The sequence below is a fragment of the Cryptosporidium sp. chipmunk genotype I genome (assembly GCF_004936735.1).
Source record: "Cryptosporidium sp. chipmunk genotype I strain 37763 chromosome Unknown contig_40, whole genome shotgun sequence".
Classification (NCBI taxonomy): domain Eukaryota; phylum Apicomplexa; class Conoidasida; order Eucoccidiorida; family Cryptosporidiidae; genus Cryptosporidium; species Cryptosporidium sp. chipmunk genotype I.
The window spans coordinates 14,887-38,913 of record NW_027125611.1 but is presented as its reverse complement, the minus strand read 5'-3'; the positions used below and the strand labels follow the sequence as shown (position 1 = coordinate 38,913).

The 24,027-nt window shown below is 33.8% G+C and overlaps 11 protein-coding genes across 11 annotated transcripts; 3 read left to right on the top strand and 8 right to left on the bottom strand.

Annotated features, from left to right (window-relative positions):
* Nucleotides 1-232: 232 nt before the first annotated feature.
* ELE39_003102 (nucleoside transporter) lies at nt 233-1,582 on the bottom strand (the record flags this gene model as incomplete). The annotated part of the gene is made up of 1 exon (XM_067346164.1): nt 233-1,582. One exon carries the CDS (start codon nt 1,580-1,582, stop codon nt 233-235), a length of 1,350 nt encoding a protein of 449 aa, XP_067200539.1.
* An 849-nt stretch (nt 1,583-2,431) lies between these two features.
* Nucleotides 2,432-6,175, bottom strand: ELE39_003101 (kelch repeat-containing s that is fused to a HSP90-like ATpase; the record flags this gene model as incomplete). The annotated part of the gene is made up of 1 exon (XM_067346163.1): nt 2,432-6,175. The coding sequence occupies one exon, from the start codon at nt 6,173-6,175 to the stop codon at nt 2,432-2,434; it is 3,744 nt and encodes a 1,247-aa protein (XP_067200538.1).
* Nucleotides 6,176-6,682: 507 nt separating this feature from the next.
* ELE39_003099 (uncharacterized protein) lies at nt 6,683-7,919 on the top strand (the record flags this gene model as incomplete). The annotated part of the gene is made up of 2 exons (XM_067346161.1): nt 6,683-6,766; nt 6,831-7,919. The coding sequence occupies 2 exons, from the start codon at nt 6,683-6,685 to the stop codon at nt 7,917-7,919; spliced, it is 1,173 nt and encodes a 390-aa protein (XP_067200536.1).
* Nucleotides 7,920-8,042: 123 nt separating this feature from the next.
* ELE39_003098 (ribosomal RPL15) lies at nt 8,043-8,660 on the bottom strand (the record flags this gene model as incomplete). Its single annotated transcript, XM_067346160.1, has 1 exon — nt 8,043-8,660. The coding sequence occupies one exon, from the start codon at nt 8,658-8,660 to the stop codon at nt 8,043-8,045; it is 618 nt and encodes a 205-aa protein (XP_067200535.1).
* Nucleotides 8,661-9,172: 512 nt separating this feature from the next.
* ELE39_003097 (translation initiation factor eIF-3 subunit 7) lies at nt 9,173-10,807 on the bottom strand (the record flags this gene model as incomplete). Its single annotated transcript, XM_067346159.1, has 1 exon — nt 9,173-10,807. The coding sequence occupies one exon, from the start codon at nt 10,805-10,807 to the stop codon at nt 9,173-9,175; it is 1,635 nt and encodes a 544-aa protein (XP_067200534.1).
* Nucleotides 10,808-11,223: 416 nt separating this feature from the next.
* Nucleotides 11,224-11,862, bottom strand: ELE39_003096 (uncharacterized protein; the record flags this gene model as incomplete). Its single annotated transcript, XM_067346158.1, has 1 exon — nt 11,224-11,862. The coding sequence occupies one exon, from the start codon at nt 11,860-11,862 to the stop codon at nt 11,224-11,226; it is 639 nt and encodes a 212-aa protein (XP_067200533.1).
* Nucleotides 11,863-12,526: 664 nt separating this feature from the next.
* Nucleotides 12,527-12,919, top strand: ELE39_003095 (vacuolar ATP synthase subunit g; the record flags this gene model as incomplete). Its single annotated transcript, XM_067346157.1, has 1 exon — nt 12,527-12,919. The coding sequence occupies one exon, from the start codon at nt 12,527-12,529 to the stop codon at nt 12,917-12,919; it is 393 nt and encodes a 130-aa protein (XP_067200532.1).
* Nucleotides 12,920-13,035: 116 nt separating this feature from the next.
* Nucleotides 13,036-13,911, bottom strand: ELE39_003094 (ubiquitin-conjugating enzyme; the record flags this gene model as incomplete). Its single annotated transcript, XM_067346156.1, has 1 exon — nt 13,036-13,911. The coding sequence occupies one exon, from the start codon at nt 13,909-13,911 to the stop codon at nt 13,036-13,038; it is 876 nt and encodes a 291-aa protein (XP_067200531.1).
* A 944-nt stretch (nt 13,912-14,855) lies between these two features.
* ELE39_003093 (endonuclease exonuclease phosphatase family) lies at nt 14,856-19,625 on the bottom strand (the record flags this gene model as incomplete). Its single annotated transcript, XM_067346155.1, has 1 exon — nt 14,856-19,625. One exon carries the CDS (start codon nt 19,623-19,625, stop codon nt 14,856-14,858), a length of 4,770 nt encoding a protein of 1,589 aa, XP_067200530.1.
* A 493-nt stretch (nt 19,626-20,118) lies between these two features.
* ELE39_003092 (transcription factor TFIIF) lies at nt 20,119-21,540 on the bottom strand (the record flags this gene model as incomplete). Its single annotated transcript, XM_067346154.1, has 1 exon — nt 20,119-21,540. One exon carries the CDS (start codon nt 21,538-21,540, stop codon nt 20,119-20,121), a length of 1,422 nt encoding a protein of 473 aa, XP_067200529.1.
* A 767-nt stretch (nt 21,541-22,307) lies between these two features.
* ELE39_003091 (NAD-dependent glycerol-3-phosphate dehydrogenase) lies at nt 22,308-23,558 on the top strand (the record flags this gene model as incomplete). The annotated part of the gene is made up of 1 exon (XM_067346153.1): nt 22,308-23,558. The coding sequence occupies one exon, from the start codon at nt 22,308-22,310 to the stop codon at nt 23,556-23,558; it is 1,251 nt and encodes a 416-aa protein (XP_067200528.1).
* Nucleotides 23,559-24,027: the final 469 nt, after the last annotated feature.

The following is a 24,027-nucleotide window of genomic DNA, read 5'->3' as shown; positions in this document are numbered from 1 at the left end:
AAGTTTATAGATTAGAAATACGTAGGTATTCGTTTATTAATTGGATTGAAATAGAAGTAAACACACTAGTCATAAATAACTATTATAATATTAAGCAACATAATGTAAGCCTACAACGTACTTTCTCATAGAGTAAATCAAAGCTACGTGAAATAGTTATTATTAAATCAAGGACCACATTGATCATAGCACGATTTTATAGATCTTCATTCCATATTAGAGTTGTAAATAATCAAAAGTATTTAACCCAAACAAGAAGATTCATAAGCCAGCTACCAGCTGTCATACCTGCTACATTATAAATGGCAAGAAGAAAAGACGCCTTCTCTTTATTGTGCCTAAAATATACAGTTTCAGGCCCGTAAATGAAGGCAAGGTATGCAGAAAGTCCATTAGTAAATGCCAGAAGAAATTGAACAATGATTTTAGTCCAAATAGAAGCAAGAAAAGATCCATAGCTGGCATTTTTGATGGCTGCATAGAGCGGTATAAAAGCGAGTCTGGAGGTGGTTAGAATCCAAAGAAGAGAAGGAGGGATAGTTAATCCGAACTTGGGTACGTGTCTTCCAAGCATATCACCAAGATGAAACATCCCAACTAAAGTCACCATTAATATATTTGAATATCTTTCGGTCAAGAAGGAGTCCCATTCTGCGCAAATTGTTGGGAATACAGCTAGAGTAACCATGAATGACATGAATATATTATAAAGCTGTGGCCAAATCTGTCTTGTTACCTCCAAGTGGCTACTTCTGCACTCGAAGCTATCTTCAGTATCAAGCGAAATAGGAACTGAAATTAATGAATCTTCGTACGAGAATTGAGAGTCATTTCTGTATTGATTAACAGATAATAATGTGCTTGTATTGGATTTCCTGCGAATTTCAGCAATAGCTGAATAACACCAAGGAGATTTAGTTAGTGATTGAGCCAAAAATGCAGCCAAAAGGGAAATCACTGTGCTTAAAGCAAACATTATTGTTACCAAAAATTTTCTTCCTTGAACATCGTGTGGAATAAATATATCCAAGATAACTGTCAAAGTAAATGTGATCGCACCACTAAAACTTTGACCCAGAGAGACATCCGAACAAAAGCTTTCTGGCATAATAGCTGCCAAAGTAAATGTTTCTGGTATCAAAATTGCACAGCTAAAGGCAACAAGCCCTGCAATTAAAATGTTTAAAGAACATCCCAAATAGGTACCGTGAAGAAACCACACAGATAAACAGATGATTGAAGATTGTAGTGCACCCACACAATTAAATATTACGGTACAGTGATGAGGATCAAAAATATGAGTCAAACCAAAAACCATAGTCAAGTTACCTATGAACACTGATGTCATATAACTGGTTTGAACATATTGGATAAATCCCATTTCTGGAAATAGCTGTTTATTTAGAATCCCATAACAACTTAAATATGTATTCCACATAAATAAGGAGGCTATACCAAATGTAATAAACACGAGACGGGCATAAAGCCTTTCACGTTTAGGGATGAGCCCACCAGATTGAATTAAAGATGTAAAGTAAGGAATGCTAGCCGTACTTGAGTTTTCCAGTCTTTCAGATTTCATTGTAATAATACAATCATTCAAATTAATAAATAATTTTTAGAATGAATTCATTATAGATAAAAGCCTTTTTAGTTTGCAAAAGTTGGGTTCTCTAAGAACAAGTATTGGATTTCAGATCAGTTAAATTTACCTGTAATCTTAATTTTATTGTAGTAAAGTTGATCAAGTATAAAACCTTTATTCCTTAATGTTTAATATTATAGCTGAACTTTAATTAAAAAGAACTTGTTAACCAAGCTCTCGTAACTGGAATAGTTATTTTAATACCCTTACAAAGCACGGAAATATACTGCAATCTTACATTCTTTAATCCAGATATTTATACTTGAAGCTCTACTAAAGTAATAAACAATCAAAATTCTGAGCTTCCTACTTTTGATAAATGTTTGCTCTCAAATTGGCTTAATTGAAAACACTCTCAACTTAATTAAAAAGTTTTTAATTCTAAAGAATATAATACATCCAAATTATATTTCTTCTAAGGTTAACATATCGTTTTAAGTTGATGACCAAGCTACTAACCGTTATACATTTTTCACCCGCGGAATTTATTCGTAAAAATTCGGTACCGGATTTGTTGGGCAATTTGGCGCTCTTTTGGGACAGCATACACAACAAAATATGCCAAACAAGCAAATAGTGAAAATATGATTTGAACAATTGTTGCAATTAAAATTGGAACAATGGGAAGTGATGTGTGTTTTAGGAAAAGAAATAAAGTCAGCATACGTATAGGCACAATTAGGCATTTCAACTGTTTGTTGCCTTGATATAAATAGGTAAGGGGTCAGGCAATTAGGGTAGATTTTAATTGTTGATTTATTTAATTAGTTTATAAAACAGATTAATTTACTCTTCAAGTTTGGGGATCTTATTGGGGCGGATTAGACTTGAATCTTCGAGGCTTGAATTGTTAAATTCAGCCCCCCACGCCTTAAGCTTGTCTTGATCGCGATGAATGTTCATATAAGCCGAAATTAATTCTCTAATATGGTCTTGGAATTCCTCAAAAATTCCTGTTCTTTCTAAGACAAACTCTTGTTTGTTGCTTGCAGGTTTAAGCCAGTTTGGGACGTTGATTATAGCAGTTAGTTGGAATTCATTCATTTCTTTAGGTTTCGTGTTTGGGAAGGCGTGTTCTAATCTTCTAATGAGACGACCGTTATAGTACAGCAGGATGCCTGCTTCAAAAATTTGCTCAGATTTGGAGATCTCTGGGTCGGCTGATAAGATGTTATTTGGGCACTCTGCATTATTTTCCCTGACCTCAGAATCAGCTGTAATGGCTATATCCTGTTCTACATTTTTAGGGCTCAGAGATAGCTTCCCAATTAAGGCAAATGCACCATCATTGGAACCATTTTTGTAGATTCTAGATAACTCCACAGAGTGCTTTAGATTTTGAGTTAGAAAATCGTATAAGCTTAAGGATTCCGACTTATTGTCATGAGAAAGAAGTTTTCCTTGACAGAAGATTTTTTGAGTCTTGTTCAAGTAAAGCCAGCTCAGATAGGTAGCCAGTGAGTAGTCTATTGAGAATCTCTCAGAATTCCAGAATGGAGAAATGGAAGAGCTAGCGGGCACAAAAGATTGAGTAAGAGTCTCTTCTTCAGGGATTGAGAACATACAAGAATTGAAATGGTTTGAGTCGAAAAGAGATTTTTCTTGATTTAAAAGATTCATCCCCTTGTCAGAAATCTCCAGATACTGGGCTGGATGCAGCTTTATGTATTTCGCATCCAGAGAAAACATCATTTTTGTGCCTGAACAAGAATCTATTGAATTAAAATGGTCACAGAAAAGGCTAGGGTCCTTTACAAAGCCATACTTGAGAATCAATTTTTGGTTCTCTTCATGCTCATATATAGATGATCCTTTTGGGATTAAAGGCTTCATTGTATCGGAGTACCAGTAACAAATTGGAGTCCAATATCTACTTTCAACCAGATTTTCTGAATTCATTATAGATTTGGATATTAAACCCACACCAATAAAGTTGCTCGTTTTTGTAAAAACCATGCATGTATCAGAAAGACGTGAAAAAGCATGTTTAAATCCAATGCCATACATTTTCAATGGTGAACTTAACTTAGAATCTGATGGACACTCGTCTAATAAGCCACAAGAATCTGTTCCAAAATGCCTAAATAGCCTGCTTAAATCTTTATAAAGCAGTCCCGAACCATTGTCTATAACAGAAATGTAGTTTCTGCATATTGAAATCTCAAATATACTAGAATTGACCTCGGTTGAGAAGGAATTATCGGCCAAATGAGCTATGGCTCCAAAGATCCAGTTTTGAGACGAGCTGAGGGGAGAAAATATGGAAGTTGAAATAGAGAAATTCTTGTTTGGTTTTGGCTTTAGATACTTGGAAACAGATTCTAAAATAGTAGGCTCCTCTAAAATAAGGTTTGTATTGCTTTGCTTCAAATTCAATTCTACTTCATTGTAAGCACTAGAACAGTACGGCTCTATTCCTAGCAGTGAAAGCGCAAAAAACCTTCTTTGTCTTCCTTTATTCTTTGCCATACTTTGATCCAACATTTGGAGGAGAATACAGGGAATTGTTGTGTTTTTGTTAATCGAAGTAGTTTCAAATATCAAAGATGTTCCTCCTAGAATAGTAATATTCGAAAAATCATCCTGTTCAATTAAAGGAGTAAGAATTGACTTATTAGTAGGAGAAGGGTTGGAAACTTTAAGGTTTTCAATGCTTGCCCATTTGTTAGAATTGATATCTAAAATACCAATTTGAGATACATTTTTCGAGTGAAGTTCAAATTTTGAACCTTCCATGCCATACAGAAACCAGTCTTGATTATGTTTATTGTCTTCCGAGGCTGTTTCTTGATCATTCAAGTAAATTGGGTAGCTTTTAATCAGTGGAGATGCACATCCTCCGATGAATAGCATCTGACTGCTGCTATTGGAATCGTCTGTAGCACCAAGTATCAAATCTGTAACTTTCTCAATTTTGGAATCATTCTTGAGAAAACTCAGAGAAATACATGCATGAAGAGAGGATGGAGGTCTGGGAGACCCTGTTGAAGAAATTTTGGTCCAATGACCTCTAATGTTCAGATTCTCTATATCATGATCACTAGAATTAATTGTAAATGACCAAATATCATTGAGCAATACTCCAGCATAATTACCATCTCCCTCTTTTTTTCTACTCTCGCCTCCATACACAAAGAATGTTTTCTCGCTTACCCAGGCCATGCTATGCCCGAACCTTGGCATTGGGAGTTCAGTTTGGGTTGAGTTCGGTGCAGGAAGAACTGCTACTTGGGTCCATGAATTAAATTTAGTAGAGAATACCCAAAGATCGTTGGAGGGAGAGATTTCTGTAAGGCTTTTTGTAAGCCCTCCAAAAACAATAATGAATTTAGAGGATTTACCATTAGAATACTGTGGGTATGTGAGAGATGTATGGAGAAACCTGGGGGTATTTGCACAACCATCTAGTATATTCCAGCTCCTGGTTTTCATGTCAAATACAGAAGTTGTGTCCGAAAATTTGAATTCTTTGGTAGATTCATCCCAGTATAGTCCACCTGAAAGGAGTATTTTGGGGCTGGATTGAGACATAAGCAGATTACTGGAGTGGTGTATTGTAGATTTTGGGATAGGACCAGAACAATTAAACCCTGAAACTTTCAAGGTTTCTGTATTAAGAACTTTAATTTTATCAAAGGAGTGCAGAAAAATACTTCTTGTTCCTTGCTCTCTCCTTGAAGACTTTATTCCACCCAAGAATATCAAGTATGGGCCACATCTAACTGAAGAATAGCCCACATTGGGAAGGTCTTTGGGATCAAAGCCATTTAATGGGTACAACTTAACAGAATCCATTAGGAAATTTTGTATGTTTGTATATGATAAAAGTCTTTCAAATGGAGAGATTTCTTTTTTGAATTCAAATGAGCGAGCCATCCAGGAGAAATCTAAGCTCCCATCATTATCTAAAGGCCCTTCAAGAGAAGTGATCAAGTGATGAAGTACTTCATCTCCCAAAATTTGAGCAAAAATGAGAAATATGTCATCATACCTTATTTCTCCCATAAGAAACAGATTAATTACATCCCTTATCTGTTTTCTCTGCTCTCCTGTTGTCACTTTATCAGAGCATAAAGCGCTCAAAAGGCTAAGCAGTGTTGGGAGCTTAGTACTAGCATATTCATTACCTATTCTAATACGTTCCTGCTGATACGCTATTTCAGTTCGTAGCTCCAGTTCTTTATTCCAACGATTAAGTTTCTCCTTTAAAACATTGGATATCAAATTTAAGTCTCCTTTCTCTTCCTCTTCATTAAGGTTTTTTGAAATTGCAACTATTTGCACTCGAAGTCTTTTACGAACCCCCCCTTCCATATCTTCTGACCCTGTCCTATAGTATAGTTTAAAGTCAGGGGCAGAGGGTATTTGCATCACATTACAGTTCTCCAAATCCAATCTTCTAAGTGCTGTTCTGTCATCTTTAATTAGCATTAATGTACCATTTTCTAGGAATACTTGTGCATTTTGAACATCACCCTTATTTTCTTCCCGATCCTTCAATTGTTCATTGAGAGCTGTTATTTGCTTCATTTGTAATGAAGAAATAAACCTCAAATTCTATTTCCCAACAACCAAGCTGACAGAATTGTTGATTGTTATGCTTTAACTCTACATAAAAGCAGTATATTTACTTACCCTAATCATTCATTACACTTAAAAAGTAGGCGCCAAACTCATATTTCAAGTCTTATTCGGTACCCTAACATTTGAAAAGTGTTTTATTAGCGGAGTTATAATTGCGTGGTAAGTGAGGGGGGAAGAGAAATTGGTTGAATCTATTTTAATAATGAGTGGTTTCTATAAATTTCTTCTATAGTTTATTGGCTTGAAACTATTCTTGGTGTGTTTGTATATCATCTTTCAATTGCTACTAAATATCCATTTAATATTTCGAATTTTGGCGCCAAACTATTTTTAATTTATTGTGTGGAAAATATTCTTAGCCTACAAATGTATTAAAGGAAATAATTGAATATCTTCAAGTAGCAGAAGAAAATTTAAGAATGGATAATAATTAAGTAGAAGTTTCATGTGTAGATGGAGAACAGTAATCCAAATAATAAACAAACTGAGAAGATCGGGGTAAATGGGATGAATTTTGAGATACGTCCAAACTGGAAAGTAAGTTTTCTACCCAGCAGACTTTAGCTTGTGAATTGCATAAACCATTTTTTTGAAATTTCAGGATAATGACATTAATGAAATTAACAAATATAAACTAACTCCTGAAAAGCAATTAGAGAAAAGAATACAGAGAGTATCTAAGAATTACCATAAGGCATCTTCAGAGTATAGGAATTACTTGGAGTCATTGAGATCTAATGAAAGAATTTTCTGGGGTCTTTGCAGAAGTGTTTCACCCATAAGAAACAAATCTAAAGAAAAAAATAAGTCCAGTACAACTTTTAAAGGTAAGAGTACAGATGATTTAAATGTACATGCAAAAAACTGCAGAGATTCAGATGGTACTAACTTTCAAACGAACCATAAAACTGAATCTAGACCAAATCATAGAGGTAGAAGCAAGAGAGTTTGTAATTCACATGCCAGAAATGCATGTTCTCTTCCTCCAAATTTGGAACAGCAACACAAAGTCAATTCCAATTCTGAATTTGAAGCCATTAAAAATACAGAAAATCATAAAGAGGTTGATTTATTTTTAACCAATGTGGTATTGCAATCTTGTATTGAAAAGTATTCTAGACGGTTATACAATATTTGTAAGATGATAGATCTAGACTCGGAAGATGAATTAGATGATGAAGCATATTTCGAAGAAATTTGCTATGGAGTTCCTGATAGACTCATCGGAGAAAATCGAATAGAAGACCCAAAAGGACCAGTAGAAACTTCAGTGAACTTTGTTAAAGCAAAGGAAAATACTATTGAGAATAGGGCATGCACTCAACCTCAGATTTCGAATGAGACAATTAGTGAGACAATTAATGAAACAGCTTCAAAGTGGTCAACTAGACTTAGAGCTAATCCAAATTCAAATAGTTCTCCAAGCTTTGACACAAGGAACTACTCCAGCAGTTCCTCTCCAAAAAAACTATCCAAGGCAACACGCTCAAGATTGATTCTTAAAGAAAGGATCGGGAATATGAATCTATCAGAGGTAAATATTAGTCGACAAATTGATATTAACAACAGATACACGTGTAAAAACACAAATCAAATCTCAGATACCAAAAACCACCCTATTGCTAATGTAATAGTTACACAAAACACCCATATATCGAAGCAACCATTTTCTTCTTTATTCAACATATAAGAAAGAAATCTGCTATTAAAAATACTTAGGCATACTTTGTCTAAAATTAGAATACGTATTCGAACTAGAAAACGGATCTCAACTATGCTAACTAGGCATTTAAAGATCCGATTATAGATAAGTTTAACGATATCTACGTAACTGGACAAGTTGTCTGCGACGATATACTGCTCTTCTAGAAGGTCTAAGACGAGCAGCTTTGCCTCCTCTGACCTGTAAACCACGCGACTTTCTGCCTGCAGCAGTGAGACCTCTCTGTTGACGGTGTTTATGTACTGGGTTGCAGATGTAGTTGATTCTTGCATCATTGCGGATAGCTGGGTGAGCTGGGTCAACTAAGATTACCTCATAGAACTTGTAAGTGGCATCTTGGCATACAAAGTATGAGTTCAAGACACGGAGACCACCGCATATTGACTTCCCTACTCTCTCCTCGGCAATAGCTCTTAAATTGCGAGTACTCTTCATTTTACAAATACCCTGGTTCTTTGGTTTACCATAAACAATGCCCTTAGCAACGCGTTTCTTACGGTCGCCACGTCTCACTCTAACACGATATATAACATATCCTTGTTTGGCCTTGTAGCCAAGTCTTCTGGCCTTGTCTGGGCGTGTTGGGTGAGTGCATCTCATAACTGCTGGCAACTGACGGTATTCCCATGATCTAACTCTCATAAGGAAACGCAAGATGTCAGATTGTTTGCGCTTGTATAATTCCTCAAGGTACTTGTAAGCTCCCATTTTCCTTAAATAAAAAAATGTATATAAATGTAACAAGTATTAATTCGCTTCTGCCTAAATATTTTTTGTATAAATGCTCTTGGCGCCAAAAGTTGTGGTTATTTGCCTAATTCGTCTTTCAATATTAATTAATACAACTAATAGTTTTTGTTAAATTTAATTATTGGAGTGACAAATAATAAATACAAGTTATTGAGAGACAAGTCAAACCTGTTTTATTTGAATAGTATTTAAATATTGAATAGACTTGAATTTAATATTATATCAATTTCACGTTCTCCCGCTTAAAGGATACCTAACAGAAACTTGTCTCAGGCGGGAATTGCGAGGTTTGTAAGTTTGAGAATGCATGCATGCAATTACAAATAATATTTAATAAATTACGGAAAAACCATCGATTCAGTAACTCTAGTATTGATAAAAGTATTGAAAACATAAAGGTATTTAGGTTTTATTAGAGTTAGCCTACAAAAAAGTTTGCTAATTAATAGTTGAAAATAACGTACGATGATCTATTCCTTATGAGTTTGTTCATCCTGAGGAAGTTCACTACTTTCTTCATCAGGTATTCTATATACTCTGAGCACATGTTTTACAGGGGTTCTTAGAATGACATACTGGCCTTCTGGTTGTTCAGATAAAAGATCAACTAATGCACGAACAATACCCCATGCATTTTCTTCCTTAAGTCCCATTTGAGCGCTCAGCTCCTTAGTTTTATAGGATTGGACACTAATAATTTGGTGACTCTCTCTATCATTAGGTGTTCTTCTGACAATATAGCCAAGCTTGAGGATGTCACAACTAGAAAGTAAAGCTTGTGTTGCCCATTTGGTCAACTGACAGGCATTATTTCTAATTTCTGTTGCAAGTAAAGCACCCTTTTGAGTTTCTAACTGTGTATTCCAAGTTTTGACAGTCTTTGGATCATACTCGTTCAGAGCTCTAGCAAAGATTAATCCACTATTTTCCGATTCAGCATTCGGGATTTGAGCATCTATTTCTGTTCTTATTGCAACTCTGACAGTCTTTTGTGCATTTTTGCTAGACGATGCACCAGCTCTTGGAGGTAGAGAGAATATACGATATCTATAACACTTAGATTCAATATTTGTATCCTGGCTTTCTTCAGAAAATGGAATTGGCTCAAATTGTTTGATGACGCCTTCGTCGCCACATATTTGAATATTTTGAGTGTAATTCTGATTAGACTTCAAAGCCTCTAATCCAAGTAAATGCGGTCTATTGTTCTTGTTAACATTGTCTGGTAGGGGAGGTTCAGCTGAAGTTTCATTCACAGTAATCAAGTCAATAATAGATCCATCCTGCTTGTCAAAGATAAGCTTTCCGTCTACATTTGTTACTAAAATGTGCCATGAGTATTTTGATTGTGCAGCTGCAACCAAACATGCCAAAATCTGATCAGTAATTGCAACATCAATGTTTCTTTCTGGCTGTAGTAGAGCATCTCTAAGGATTTCATCATCAGAGGTTGTTGGCTGGAGAAATTCCGTGTTTCCAAAGTCCTTTAAAACCATTGGCAATTTGGGAGAAATACGGTCCATTGATTTATTATAACTCTTTAGTGTACCAAACCATCCAATATCTTCAATTGTTGATTTACTAACATCTAAGAATTGTTTTGGTAAAGATGAAAGTGGAATCTCCGCAACAGATACCCATGATGATAATGGTTCTATTGACCATTCTGTTAAAGTTCTCATACGAGAAACAAATCTATGTCGAGAATATTGATATTGTTGAGTACCGGTTTGACGCATCTTTGCACTCCTTTTTCCTTGTCTTAGCAACATTTCTGCTTTTTCCTGTTGCTGTTGCTTTTGATGGTAGGCCTGGGCCGTTTCTTTTTGGAATTTTCTTTGTACATATCGCACCTTGGTCTTTGGAAATGGACGAGAATCAACCAAGTGGAAATCTTGGTTGTCAGCCTGTGATGACTTTGCGTCTCTTCCTCTTGAATAACTTGTGTATGAAAAGTCACAAACAGCTCCAAGCCTATCAACCTTCATAGATGGAGCAAATGGGAAATTCTTTATTCCACCTAAGCAGTTTTCCCCTGCTTTGGACTCTATTGATGGAGTCCAAGTATCAGGAGAAAAATTTAATACAAAGTTAAATTTACTCATCTTATCTTCAATGATCGCACTAATTTTTCTTCCACTCCTTGGTTAAAAGCGCAAAGATCACTTCTTTATTAGGTATAAAATATTCAACAAGGAATGCCTTGTACTTTTTATTCTTGACTTTATATTATTCCAAATACCGGTACTAATAATATTAGCTTCCCGCCCAACATTATTGTCTTAATAGAGAAAATATAAGGAAAGAGGACTGAAAGGATAAATTAGTTTAAAAAATATATTTTTTGAATTATTGTTATTGTTAATTCAGATTTGATCTATTAGTATATGCGAATGTGTGAGGCATAACACACTATCTTTGCTTTTGGGAATTTCAATAGTTTATATAGTTTGCATTCATATAATAATAATCTGAAAAAGTCCTGTTTGTATACTGCAGTATTGGAAAGCACATGCTGGTACTATTCGTTGTCTTGTGATGATATAACTTGCACCAAATCTTTATTCTTTTTAGAACTTTTATTTCCTGATTGACTTTGAGTTAGCATGTTGTGGATAGCCATTTGCTCGTCTAATGAAGTCTTAGAATTTGGATCATAGCTAAATGAGGTTCCGGTAATATCGTTCTCATAATAATCGCTTTCGTCGTCATCTTTTTCAATTTGGCAAATCTCACTATCTTGAACATTTCTAAAATCTAAATTGGATACATCCACAATATCCTTTTTTGTAAGTAAACTATTTTCTGGGAGTTTTCCATTAACATCAAACACTCCCATATGTACATTCATTACTACATGATTACCCTCATTATAACTTTGAGTTACCCTCTCATTACCAATAGTTTCACATAAAGAAAGAAAATTTTTGGCTCTTTTTAAAATTTTATTATCAAAAATAATTGGTTTTCTTTTCCATGGAGGTAAGTTATCTTGACTATCATCACCTTTTTGATTGTAGGTAGTTATATTATTTTTATTAGTATTATTGTAATCAACAACTAAAACCAAATCTTCTAGTGTATTGGAATTATTTTCTTCATTGACATCTAAGAACTCTCTATTACTAGCTTCAGCTTTCTCTTTTTCTGATTTCTGCATTCTCAAGAATATGTCAGATTTTTAATTTCTTTTCTTTTAAATTTAATTATTAGATTAGGCTCTACAATTAAAACTTGTATTCCCAAAATTATTTGAGATACAAATACAAACAACTAAACACAGCTTTCATCTAGAGCCAAACAAAATATGATCGAAATAAATTCAAAATGGCTCTACTCCAATTTATCTCAGCCATGTTATTTTTAGATATTTACATAATATTTGCATATAGGTATCACTTAAATAATAGAAATATTTTTAGTATTGGCGCCTAAAGTTTAAATAATATACACATGGTATGAGATTTGTGAAATGTTAAAAACAAGTTAAGGAGGGGGGCTCAATGCCAGTATCAATATCAGTTAATTCAAAGTGATCAAGACAAGGTGGCAGGATTAAGAGCAGAGTAATGAGAATATTCACTTTTTCACATGTAAATTAGTACAATGAATGTTTAGCAGGATTCAAAGATTGCCGCCTTGAGCGGGAAAATTGAAATATATTGAGAATAAGATTGAAGCCGCTAATAAAGCTAAAAAATAATTGTAAGAAATTTTCAAAAAAAATAATTAAGTAGTTCAGTTTAAATAAACTGGAGGCCGGGCATAAATTCGAGATAAACGTTCAGAAAGTTTCAATAGAGATTTTCAATTGACAGAGAGACATGTCAGTATCAGCAAAGAATGGAACAGGCTCATCAGCCTTAATTCAGAAGTTAATGGATGCTGAGGTGGATGCTGAGGAGATTGTTCGTCGTGCAAAAGAAAATAGAATTTTAAAGCTCAAGGAGGCTCAAATTTCTGCTGAAGAGGAGTTAAAGGTATTTAGAGAGAAGGAAGAGGCACAATTTGAGTCAGAATTTAAAAGCTTTTCGGTGGAGGATTCTGTAGATCAAGCTTTAGAAAAATCTACAGAAGAGGCAATTGAAATAGTTAAAAATGACTTTAAAAACAACGGAGGAGCCGTTGCTGATTTAATTTTAAAGAAGGTGTTATCTGTTGACCTTTCTTTACCTCAAACTGTTATTCACTTGGCTAGAATTGGGAAGATTCACTAAACATTATTGGAAATATTCTCTTAATGTTTCAATAGAATTTAGAGTTCTGTTTGATTTAAAAAACAGTCTATCAGGAAAATATTAAATTTTATTATTAACTATTACTTGAGATTCATCTATTTATTTTTAATTTGATTTGTTTTATCAACAATATTTAGGATCCATTCATTAAATGATTCTTTTTGTTCATTAATATTTGGTGAGTTCTGTACACACTCTTTAATGTAGTTCACAATATCTGTGGAAAGATCATCATCTACATTGTAATGATATTCTTGCTTTGCTTCTTCTTTCTCTTCGTTGTGTTCAGAGTCGTTAACATGAAAGTTTAATCTAAACGGAGAGAATTTAGAGTTATATAGTTTGCAGGATTTCTCTACTGAATCCTTTATGCTCCTCTGAATTTTGTATATTGCTTTCTTAGGATCATTTCTAATAGAATCTGACATCTCGATATTACCCACCTCTTCATTTTCTAACTTAAATGATATTAATTCTGGCAAGTAAAATAAATTCTTTATAAAAAACAATAAAGCCAGAACATTATTTTGGATCCTTGCTTGCCACTCATTTGGAATGTATAATAACCCATTACTATTACTAACCAGTGGATGTGCAGGTGGATTCAAAAACTCTACTTTGTGTGTTTTCAACTCTGATCCATCAGATGTGTACTCTCCTTCCAATGCTAATTCTATCTGAAACCTATAAAATGATCCTGCATATAAACCAGAGCGTACAAAAATGCCTCCCTGCCATGTATATATATTTTCATATTCTGGTATAACATATAATCCATCTGGAGAAAATTCCAATAAACATGAATAATCTATAAGACATTTGTAATCCAAAATTATTTCTCTTACTAATTTATCATCATTATTTCTGTTAGAATTGCTTTTTTTTAATAGCTGATCAGATCTTATAGAAAAGTATGTTAGCCTTGAATTTTCCACCTCCAAAGTTATCGGATTCCACAACCCTAAGTTCATTGGATATTTATTACTCTATTGTTAACACTTTTATATAAATTTATCCAATGCAATTTCTCCTAATATATACGATCTTTCCATTAAAAAGTTTTATTTTTTTATTTTTTTCCTATACTTCTCTTCCGATCTTCTCAATCACTAATGCACACTAAATATTGCTATTTTACTCACTAATTTTTTTTTTTAAATGTTTCATTAAAATAATTAGTTTCACTTAAAATTATTTAATATGTATAAGTATACTAATATTCAACCTTCCTAAACATTTAAGCTTTGCATTTTCATTTTATTTTACCTAAAATTCCAATTTTTTACTAATTGTTTATTTTCGCCTTAATATCATGTATTTTTGCATACATTTTTTTCAAAATAAATTACCTATATTACTTCTTTCAAAACCCGCCCAATTTTAGCGCCAGTTTGCATTTTAATTTTATTTCTTACTGTAAAAATGTGAATTATTAAAAATTCTGTTTTTTTATTTAGAATTGCAAGATATATTTATTTGAAATTTAATAATTTAAGAAGTATTTTTTGTTTTTACTTTATGGATTGTATTCATTAGACTTTAATTCTACACCATAAGTATAATTGTAGAATATGTATATTCAAAACTAGTATAAACTTCTCAAATTACTCTATTATTTGATTAAGAATTATTTCCACTTGAACAATAGAGCTAAGAGAAATATCTAAAAAGTAATATGTCATCTTCCGATAACGTAGCATCACTTTAATGTTCGGTTCTATTTAAATGAGAATAAACAATGTTAAATATGAATAAACAATAAATAACTTAATTAAGACAAAGTAACTCAAGAGAAAAAATAACAATTTCTATAATATAAATTAAATATCGTTGATTTAAACTTTCTACCTGTTGAGAATTTTTTAAAAAGTGAATGAAATTAAAGCCCTTATTAAAAGAAGAAAAAAATAGAATTTCAATTAAATTTTACAGAAATAACTGCGAATACTGGGCGATGATCACTAATCAAGTACCTTTCATCACTATTATAGTCGGCTATGGAAACCACATAATCATTAAAAGAATCAGATTCGATAGAATCACCTTGCTGATTATTCTTTATGTCCGTAGTAATAGATGATACTTTAGAACTTTTTGATAATACAAAGACCCTGTCACACCAAGAAGGGATTCTAGAGGGATCATATGAATATTCACCTCTAATGTACTTATAAGTTGGAGGAAAAGAAATTTTCTCTTCAAAAAGTTTTGACATTACCTCGTTATCTGACTTCTCCAAAAAAAACTGGTCGAACTTTAGTAGTTCAATAAAGTCTTGATCTCTTATCAAGTCAATCACCTTTTGCTTAGGAAGTTGGATTCTGAAATTGAAATCTCCAGCAAGAATGACTAAATCGTGGTCTTGTAGAGAGGAACCACTTTTAAGAAAGCCTTTAAAATTAGGAATTTCATTAAAAACAGGCGACTGAAGAATTAGCTTGAGTTGAGAATTACGTTCTTCTTTGTATTGTTCCCCAGAAATCAGGTGCACATTGGTTAATACAATGCTTCCATATCTTTCAATATTCATTCTGATCATTACCGCTCCTTTATTCCCGGTATTGCCCATAAGACCAAGTTTTATTGAGTTAGATTCGACAGATTTAACGAAATGATGGAAAGATTTTCTGACAAATATTACACAAAAAAGGCCAACTAAGCTAATGCTATGGAGCTTTATGTATTTGTCAGCTCCCAATGATTGCAGAGCCAGCATTTCAAATGTAGCCTCTTTATTCTTATCATTCTGATTAAACATAACACGAACACTGCTTAGCTCAACAATTTCTTGTACACAAAAGCAAACAATACTGGTATTCTTTGGCAGGTTTTTCTTAATCCAGTAATCCAAGGCCATATTTAATGGCTGTCCTCCGAGATTCCAAGAACCAATCCAAATGGTAAGCTTCTCACTGTTCAGTTTTTTAGAACTTAAACCTAATTCCTGAGGGAAATTCGGGACTTTTGAATATTTATTTATTAAGTTATCCTTAAACAAATCATCAGTCCGACCCAGCAAATTTGAGTTAGACGGATGCTTATATAACAGACAGTCGATATATTGTTGCCTAGAGGAATCCTCAAATGCATTATGGTACAACCTTCTTAAAGATTTTACTGCATGGTCAAAGTTTGTTGAGAGAGAAATCTTTCTGTTCTTGATAACCCCACTAAAGACACTCCCTGCTCCAGTATAGTGCTCACTGATTACATCTCCGTTCTCCGCCCACAATAAACTAAAAGAATCTTTTAAAGTTACCACTCCCATACCATTTAACAAACAATCTCTAAATATTTCGAATGTAGATAAATTTGTTTTATTTGATTGTGTTTGTGAAAAGCATTTTGATCTATGGCCATCCAGGTCAATTGTTGAAGAATTTTTGTTAATTTCAGAAACACTGAGTGAAGCTAAACCATTGTTATTATTACCTGTAAATCTCTTCATAACGAATGAGTGCCTCTGTCCAATGTCTCTGTAAGCTGTTTGGAGAGGCGAATTTTTTGTCTCAAAGTCTCCTTTCCCTATTCTGGAAGGTATTATTGGGTTTGACAAAGTCAAAGGAGAGTTCATAACTTTACTTTGAATATGAGTTTTTGAGCTGTTAGAAATACAAGAGTTTATAGATCTTGGAGTTAGTATCCGATTAAAATTCTTACCGTTAATAATCTCCAAAATATTGCTTTCTTCATACTGGCTCTTTTCCCCACTATTTAAGATTAATTTAAACCATCCAAAATGACAAAGCTGACTATTTAATAAAGACTTAACAAAACCTTCCTGAAACATATTATTACCAATATCTTTCTTTTGTACATTACTACTTTCCAATGAGCATGTAGAAATAGACAGAATCAAGTCTACAAACCAAGTCCAGGCTATATACCACTGAAGAGCATTCGTTCTATCCAAACAGTCCAAACAATTAGTCCTTATCACTCCTTTTTGTCTCATTTTAATAACAAATCCTCTGTCTTTATAATTGTTAAATACTGATGGGTCATTGATATTATTTTCCCGATTCTCCTCTTTGGTTTCAAAGTCGTCATCTAGATCCAAAAGATTTGCAAAAGAAATTGGTTCTTGGTTACTACTCAAGTTAGATTCTAAACAAGAGTTGGAATTAGAACTGGAGAATACACCATGAAAGTAGCCAATCCTATCTCCAAATTCTTTAGCTAGGACAGAGACGTATTCATTCAGTGCGCTTTCAAATCCCTGATTCTTTACCTTTTGGTGATAGTCATAGTTTGTATAAACTATTGGAATCGCTCTGCAGCTACAAAAACAGAAGCCATCTTCAGTAGACTTTAAATGACTCTTCCTGCAATTACATACTAACCCGGTTTCTGAATCCTCACAATATTTAATATCGCTGTATTTTTCCTCGATATTTAAATTGTAGTAGTTAATTTCTTTCTTTAATCCGAGGCTCAAGGCCTGCTCGTGAGTTGAAGAGCCCAGTAAATTTACGTAAAAGACTTCTCCATATAGATTTACAAGCTTAGTGTGATGTTTATCAAATATATAGCTAGAGTAGTCGTGATCAAAGCATGTTATTGCACAGGAGTTTACACCAGTCTGCTCCCAAAATAGAGGAATTGAACCCCTAATCTGAGTGAATGCGAACCAATGACCCGAATTATTAATACATATCTGTAATTCAGACTCTACAAAGTTAGCAACATTTGCATTTTCGTCTATACCTCTCGCGTTAAAGCGTGTTCCTCCTCTTTCCCATGACCTTCTAGACATTAAGACAATATCATATCTTGTTAGTGAGTCCATATAGTCGCGGTAACACATCTTGCATGCAAATTTATGCCTACATGCGGTCATTCCATTGTCACTACACGTACACCTTTGTTCACATGTAGCTGAATTGGTATTATTGTTGATCTGAGGAACTAATTCATCAAGGTCAGTGAAAGAGTTTATGAGGTTCATTCTGAGAGAAAGAACATCAGGGCCAATTTTGATATATCCAGGGCCTTCAGGGGAAATAACTATGGCCTGATTGCAAAAGTATCCTTGTATTAAAGGAGTAATCCATCGGGGATCTACTCCAGAGATGAGAACAGGAAGAGAGATATTTCTGTTCCAGATGAATCTTGAATCCCCTGAAATTATATAAGCTTTGTTCTTCATTTCTGAAAGGGTCTCTCCGTTTTCACCTAAAGCTCCCACCCTTTCAGTATGGTCCTTCCATGTATTCTCAAATTTCCGTTGGAGAGTATGCGTAATGTCCATGTCAAAGCTATAGAAGAAACCTCCTGAAGAAATCATTTTTGTAACTCCTTCAATAAGCCTTTCTAGGTGGTTCCTTCTCTCAACAAGAAGCTCTTCCAGAAAAATAGGTGAGCTCGGGTCCTTGGATTTGGGTGGATTATCAATGGAGCTAAAAGAAAAGTCTTTAGATAAGTAGTTTTTTGGCGAGTTATTAGTGTTAGCTATTGGGTTATTTTGTTGTATGTTGATTGAATTTGAGATTGCTGTTGAAACTGTACTTAAAATCCCTGAAGAGACATTTATAAGAGAATTACTTAGCCAGTGAGTTCCTGGGTCACCCAAAAGTGAAAATGATTCTTTATTTCCTTTAATTGGAGAGAGCTTCTGTAATGTTGAGGAAACCCTATTAATCCATTCCATTTTCTCCACGGATTTGCTGGTCCTAACGTTTCGATTGTCAGAACTAGCCTTGAGATTATTATCTATCTGTTCAGACTGCTCCAAGGAAGATTCAGTGTTTGACTTTAGATCATCCCTGTTAGTATGAGAAACAATTTGATCATCTAGATTGAATAACTGGTTTTCTATAGAGTTTGAAAATAATGGGATTGCAAGAGATTTGGTTACTCTATTAATTGTTTTGTAAGTAGCATTTTGGTAAATCACACTTGATATATCTCTACTAGTTGAAACCAACAGATAAGGCTCTTCAAAAACAAATAGAATACCAAAAATGGCCAATGCTTTGATGGAAGCAATAGAAAACCCAGAAAAATCTAGACCTTGACTTCCTACAGCACTTTCTGAATTTGCATCTAGGTCTTGCATAAAGTTTTTTTGAGATGAATCTGAGCTATAAAAAGATATATCAGTATCATTTCTCACTGAAATGCTATGTGATGGACTATTTCTCCCCAGTTGACCAGAAGAAGGCGACTCCCAGGGATTAATTACAAGTATACCACTTTCGTCTTTTTCTAGTACGTTTCCTATAATATTTCCATCAATATTGTTTTCTGAATTTAAGAATTCTGGAGGTCCATACAAACTCCTAAGCTCAGCTAAAAGAGGTATGTCTTTTTCTGATAATATTTCAAAAATACAATTACTGGTAAAGTCATAGAGCTGTCTAGTTTCAGTGCTCAAAGGTTCTGAATATAAATCCTTATAAATTTGAATAAACTCATCCAAAGATTTATTTTTTCTGTATTCTGAAACATGCTTCAAGGAGTTAATTCCCATCAAATTGTTTAATTTCCTCGGCCTTATAATGACTAAACGTGGGAAAGATGTTGTTTCCTCATCATATAAAGATACCCTGGAAGATGATGGATTTTTGTCCAGATCTTCAACAGAAATTTCTAATCCTCCTACGAAGGTATGAATTCTATAATAAAACTCTTTTGAGCATTCTCCATTATGGATACATTTCCATCTAGTCTTCAAAAATCCCATTATATTCAACCTTTTACCTCACTGAAAGAAAAAATCAGAGAAAAGCAAAATAACCTTCTAATTTGAATTGCTTTTCTCTTATTGACATTACCCAACAATTTTTATTCACTCACATTTCATTTTATCACTACTCAAGTTTTGAATCTTTTTTTAACGGCGCTCAAACATGTGGCGCCAAGAGATGCCATATTTTAAATAATTTAATTAGAGTAAAACTGACATATAAAAAGTATGAGAATGATAAAGTAATGCGTAAAGTTGTGATAGTTAGTGAGTTATAGGAGTGTGTGTAGAATTTTTGCAAAACTCTAGGTTGTGGTAGCATTAGAGTTTGAAAAGGATAAAAAAAAGCTAACGCTAAGTGGTAGTTTGTTTTGATTAATGAGTATGAATAAGATTTATTAGAGCAGAACAGAATTTAGAAGTAATAGAATTAAACAAAGTTAGTTAATTAGAGTTAATTAGATATATATACTAGAAACAATATAACTTATTATTGGATATTAGCGTTTGGATTTGAAACGTGAGGTTCCATTTTTGGAGGTAGATTTGGATCATGACTAGAATACTGGACTTGGCTATTGTTTATAATTGAGTGTGAGTTCTCTGGATTTCTATTGGGTTGGATTGAATTTGCCATTTGAAATTGGGTCGGTCTATTAATATCTATGCTGACCCCATCTAGAGAGCTATTCTGTTTAAAGTTTGGATTCGAATTTGCAATGTGGTTATGACCTAAATGTGATACCATTTTGGGGTTATCGTACATATTCTGATGGTTTGAAGAGTGACCTTGGTGGATTTGGTGAGGAGAAATGTCAGGCATATTATGATGAGCCTGGAGATGTTGCTGTTGTTGCTGCTGCTGAAAGTTTTGGTGGTATTGTTGACCAGAGGTTTGATTAATACTTCCAGAATCATATTGGTGAATTTGATCAATATTTTGAGGTTGAAATTGTGAATCAACTATACAATCAGGTCTTGAATTTGGAAGGCTTTGAAACTTTGAATTATGAGCCCTTTGATTAGGCGGAGATCTACCATAAATTTCAGACTTTTGTAAAAGAGGCCCTCCAGAAGGAGGGTTTAATTCTGACTGTTGATGTATCATATGTGAGCTCTTTGATTCACTCACAGGGCTCTGATCAGCCAAGGATTGCTGAGGAAACATACTTGCAACCTCAGAAGGTCTAAGAGAGTAATAATTTTCACGAATATTTTGGATGTCTAAAGTAATCTGAGCAATCTCAGCTCTCAAAGATGCCATTTCATTTTGAATAGAAATATGTGCAGCTGCTAAGGTCTTTTCAAAAGCAGATTTATCGGTCTTGTGAAAGTATGGCTGTAGTCTATGTTGAGCCATGGGTTGAATTGGGCCAGAAATTAACTTCTCATAGAATTTCTCTGTTGGCTCATAGAAAATGAATTCATCGTAAGTTTCTGAAGCAACACACTCAGAGGGAGTACTATCCGAAGGAAACTTTACACTTCTTACATCTGTTGTACCTGGAGGATAAAGTCTTAAAAAATGCTTAATCTCTACAGGTTTTTCAGATGAATCAACAAAGTAAACTTTTGCCATAATATCGAACTCGCCCCATCCACATTCTGTTACTTCAAAAGGACATTTTTCAACAACTCTGTTTGGATTTAGAAAACTAGGATGAAGAGAGAAAACGACCTTTTTAACATAATACGAGATATCCTCATTGTCAGGAGATCTTAAAAAGCAAGTCCAAGAGTGAGTTGCATTATCTCCTCTTTTCTTTTGCTCTGCAATTGAAAGCATAAATGCATAGGTACCGAGAATTATTGGCTTCCTAATTGTCACATTCTTCCTTCTTCTATTTTCTATACTAGACATTGTTGTAACACCTGATGATAGCACCTTAGCCCTAGAACTAGCATCTGCCATTTCAGCTCCTGTTTATTTGACTAACCAGTTACCTAGAAGTAATTTTGATCTTGAGTTAATCCACTTTCGCCTTTTATAATCTAAGAATTCGAAGCTTATTTAACCTAAATCGTCGTTATTATAGCATAGTAGACTCTCAACCACTATATAGCATTACCACAAACTTTCCTTTATCAATTATATCGCTTGGTCTTAATTTTTTTCCCCTTCCAATTATCATTCACATAACATATTGTGGCGCCATCTTTGTCGGTACTAGGCGGTAACCATAATAAAAATAAATTTTATAATCATAGAAATTACATGAATAAATTAATCTGTAAAATTACTACTATTATTTGAAGATAATAATTTATAAATTGACATTTTAGTAGATTAGTACACTAAAAGTTAACATACACTTTAGTTCATAATGATCAGAAATTTTAGCTGCAGTAACGTATTGATACGAAAAGTCTATAGATTTAACGTAATCGTCACACATAATTAAAACGATAAATAGCTTCTATTCTCATATAAATTAGGAAAGTATTTCTGCGAAAATTTTCAAGTGACTACTAATCATTTGCTCATTCAGAATTATAACCATAACAATATCATTTTTTTTCTTTTAATTTATTAAGTTTGTTTAATATTAATTCTTAAAAAAAATTCAAAAAGTTGGCGCCAATTAGTAACTTTGACTTATATAAAAAATTCGGAGTAAAAAATATAAACTTTTCAGTAGAATTGAAACAAATTAAAGATTATAAGTATTGTTTGAGAATATGTGTTTAAGACAACATCTTCGTTGTAGTTCATTAAAAGTAACTATTTTTGGTGCAGGAAGCTTTGGATCAGCAATAAGCTGCGTTGTAGGGTATAATACAGAGAGGACCTTAATATTTAACAATGAAGTAAAGCTATGGCTATATGATGAACAACTTGAGTCTGGAGAGTATTTAGCTGATGTTATTAACAGAGATCACGTTAATGTCAAATATTTGCCGGATTTTAAACTTCCTAATAATGTCAGGGCTGTTACAGATTTGAAAGAAGCATGTGTAGATTGCAACCTCATGATATTTGTCATTCCAAGCCAATTCGTCCGCTCTGTGGCATCTCAAATTAGAAAGCTAGATTTGAACTTTTCCAGAGCTGTCAGAGCTGTATCTTTGACAAAAGGTTTTCTTGTTGAAAATGGCCATCCATTTCTAATTAGTAAAATTATTGAAGAAGAATTGGGAATAGACTGCTGTGTTCTATCAGGGGCAAATGTAGCTTCAGGATTAGCAGCTAGAGAGTTTGGCGAAGCAACTTTGGCTTGCTCTGATTATGACGATGCTTATATTTGGCAATATCTTTTTGATACTCCTTGGTTCAAAATAGATTGTGTTCCTGATGTAATTTGCACCGAACTTTTTGGGGGATTAAAGAACATTATTGCATTACTTGTGGGTATGATACAAGGGTTAGGATGCGGTACAAACACTGTTGCTGCTGTTATGAGATTGGGAGTACTTGAAATGATTCTTTATGGAAGTATTTTCTTTAATATTAGAAGTTCTATTATGACTAGAGTTTTCTTTGAGTCCTGTGGTATTGCTGACCTAGTTACTACCTGTCTAGGTGGAAGAAATGTTAGGGGAGGCAAAGCTTTCACACTTTCAAATGGTCAGAAGTCCTGGGAGGAAATTGAAGCTGAAGTTACAGGTGGTCAGCATCTTGCTGGGCTTATAACTCTTAAGGAAATTAATGAAACTCTCGAAGTTTTATTGATTGAGAAATCCATCGATGTAGATAAGCATTTCCCATTGTTTAGAAGCTGCTATAAAATTGCTTATACTGGGGCTCCTCCCAGATCACTGATTGACATTCTGGGAAAAAATGATTTAAGAGAACTTAGGTTCGTTCCATCGGGGCTTCTTTCCTTAATTGATGACACTCCAAACCAGGGAGAAGTTATGCAAAGATCTTCTTCCAGGCAAGTCGGCTCTCTTATTTTATCTAAAACACAAAGCTCTATGCAATATGACTAGTCACAGCCAAGTATTGTAGGACTAATACTACCATTTGCCCGACACAAGAAAGATCATTTTAACATCAAACATAACAATTGTTTAAGGTTTAGGCCAAATTTGAATATACAGACACCTAATTCTTTCTAAATTTGCTATTTAAAGTATGAGATACTTGGAGAAATAATTGGTACCTATTTAAATATGCAAGTCGTTATTCCTTAAATACATCTACACTAAATAGAGTTACAAATTAGTTCTTTCTTTCAAAGTTTTTCAGAAATATTACTTAAATGCGTATATTATCATTAATTGTTTTGTTTTTCAGATATTTTTTTCTTTAAATCTAAAAAACCGTTTTTTTACTTTTCTCAGAAAAGCGCGTCTCCGTCGCGTCTATCGCCGGTATAGGACATTAAATATTTGACATTAAATTTGTATGTAAATGAAAATGGATAGGTCTCTATTCACCATCTCTGTAAATTTAAAA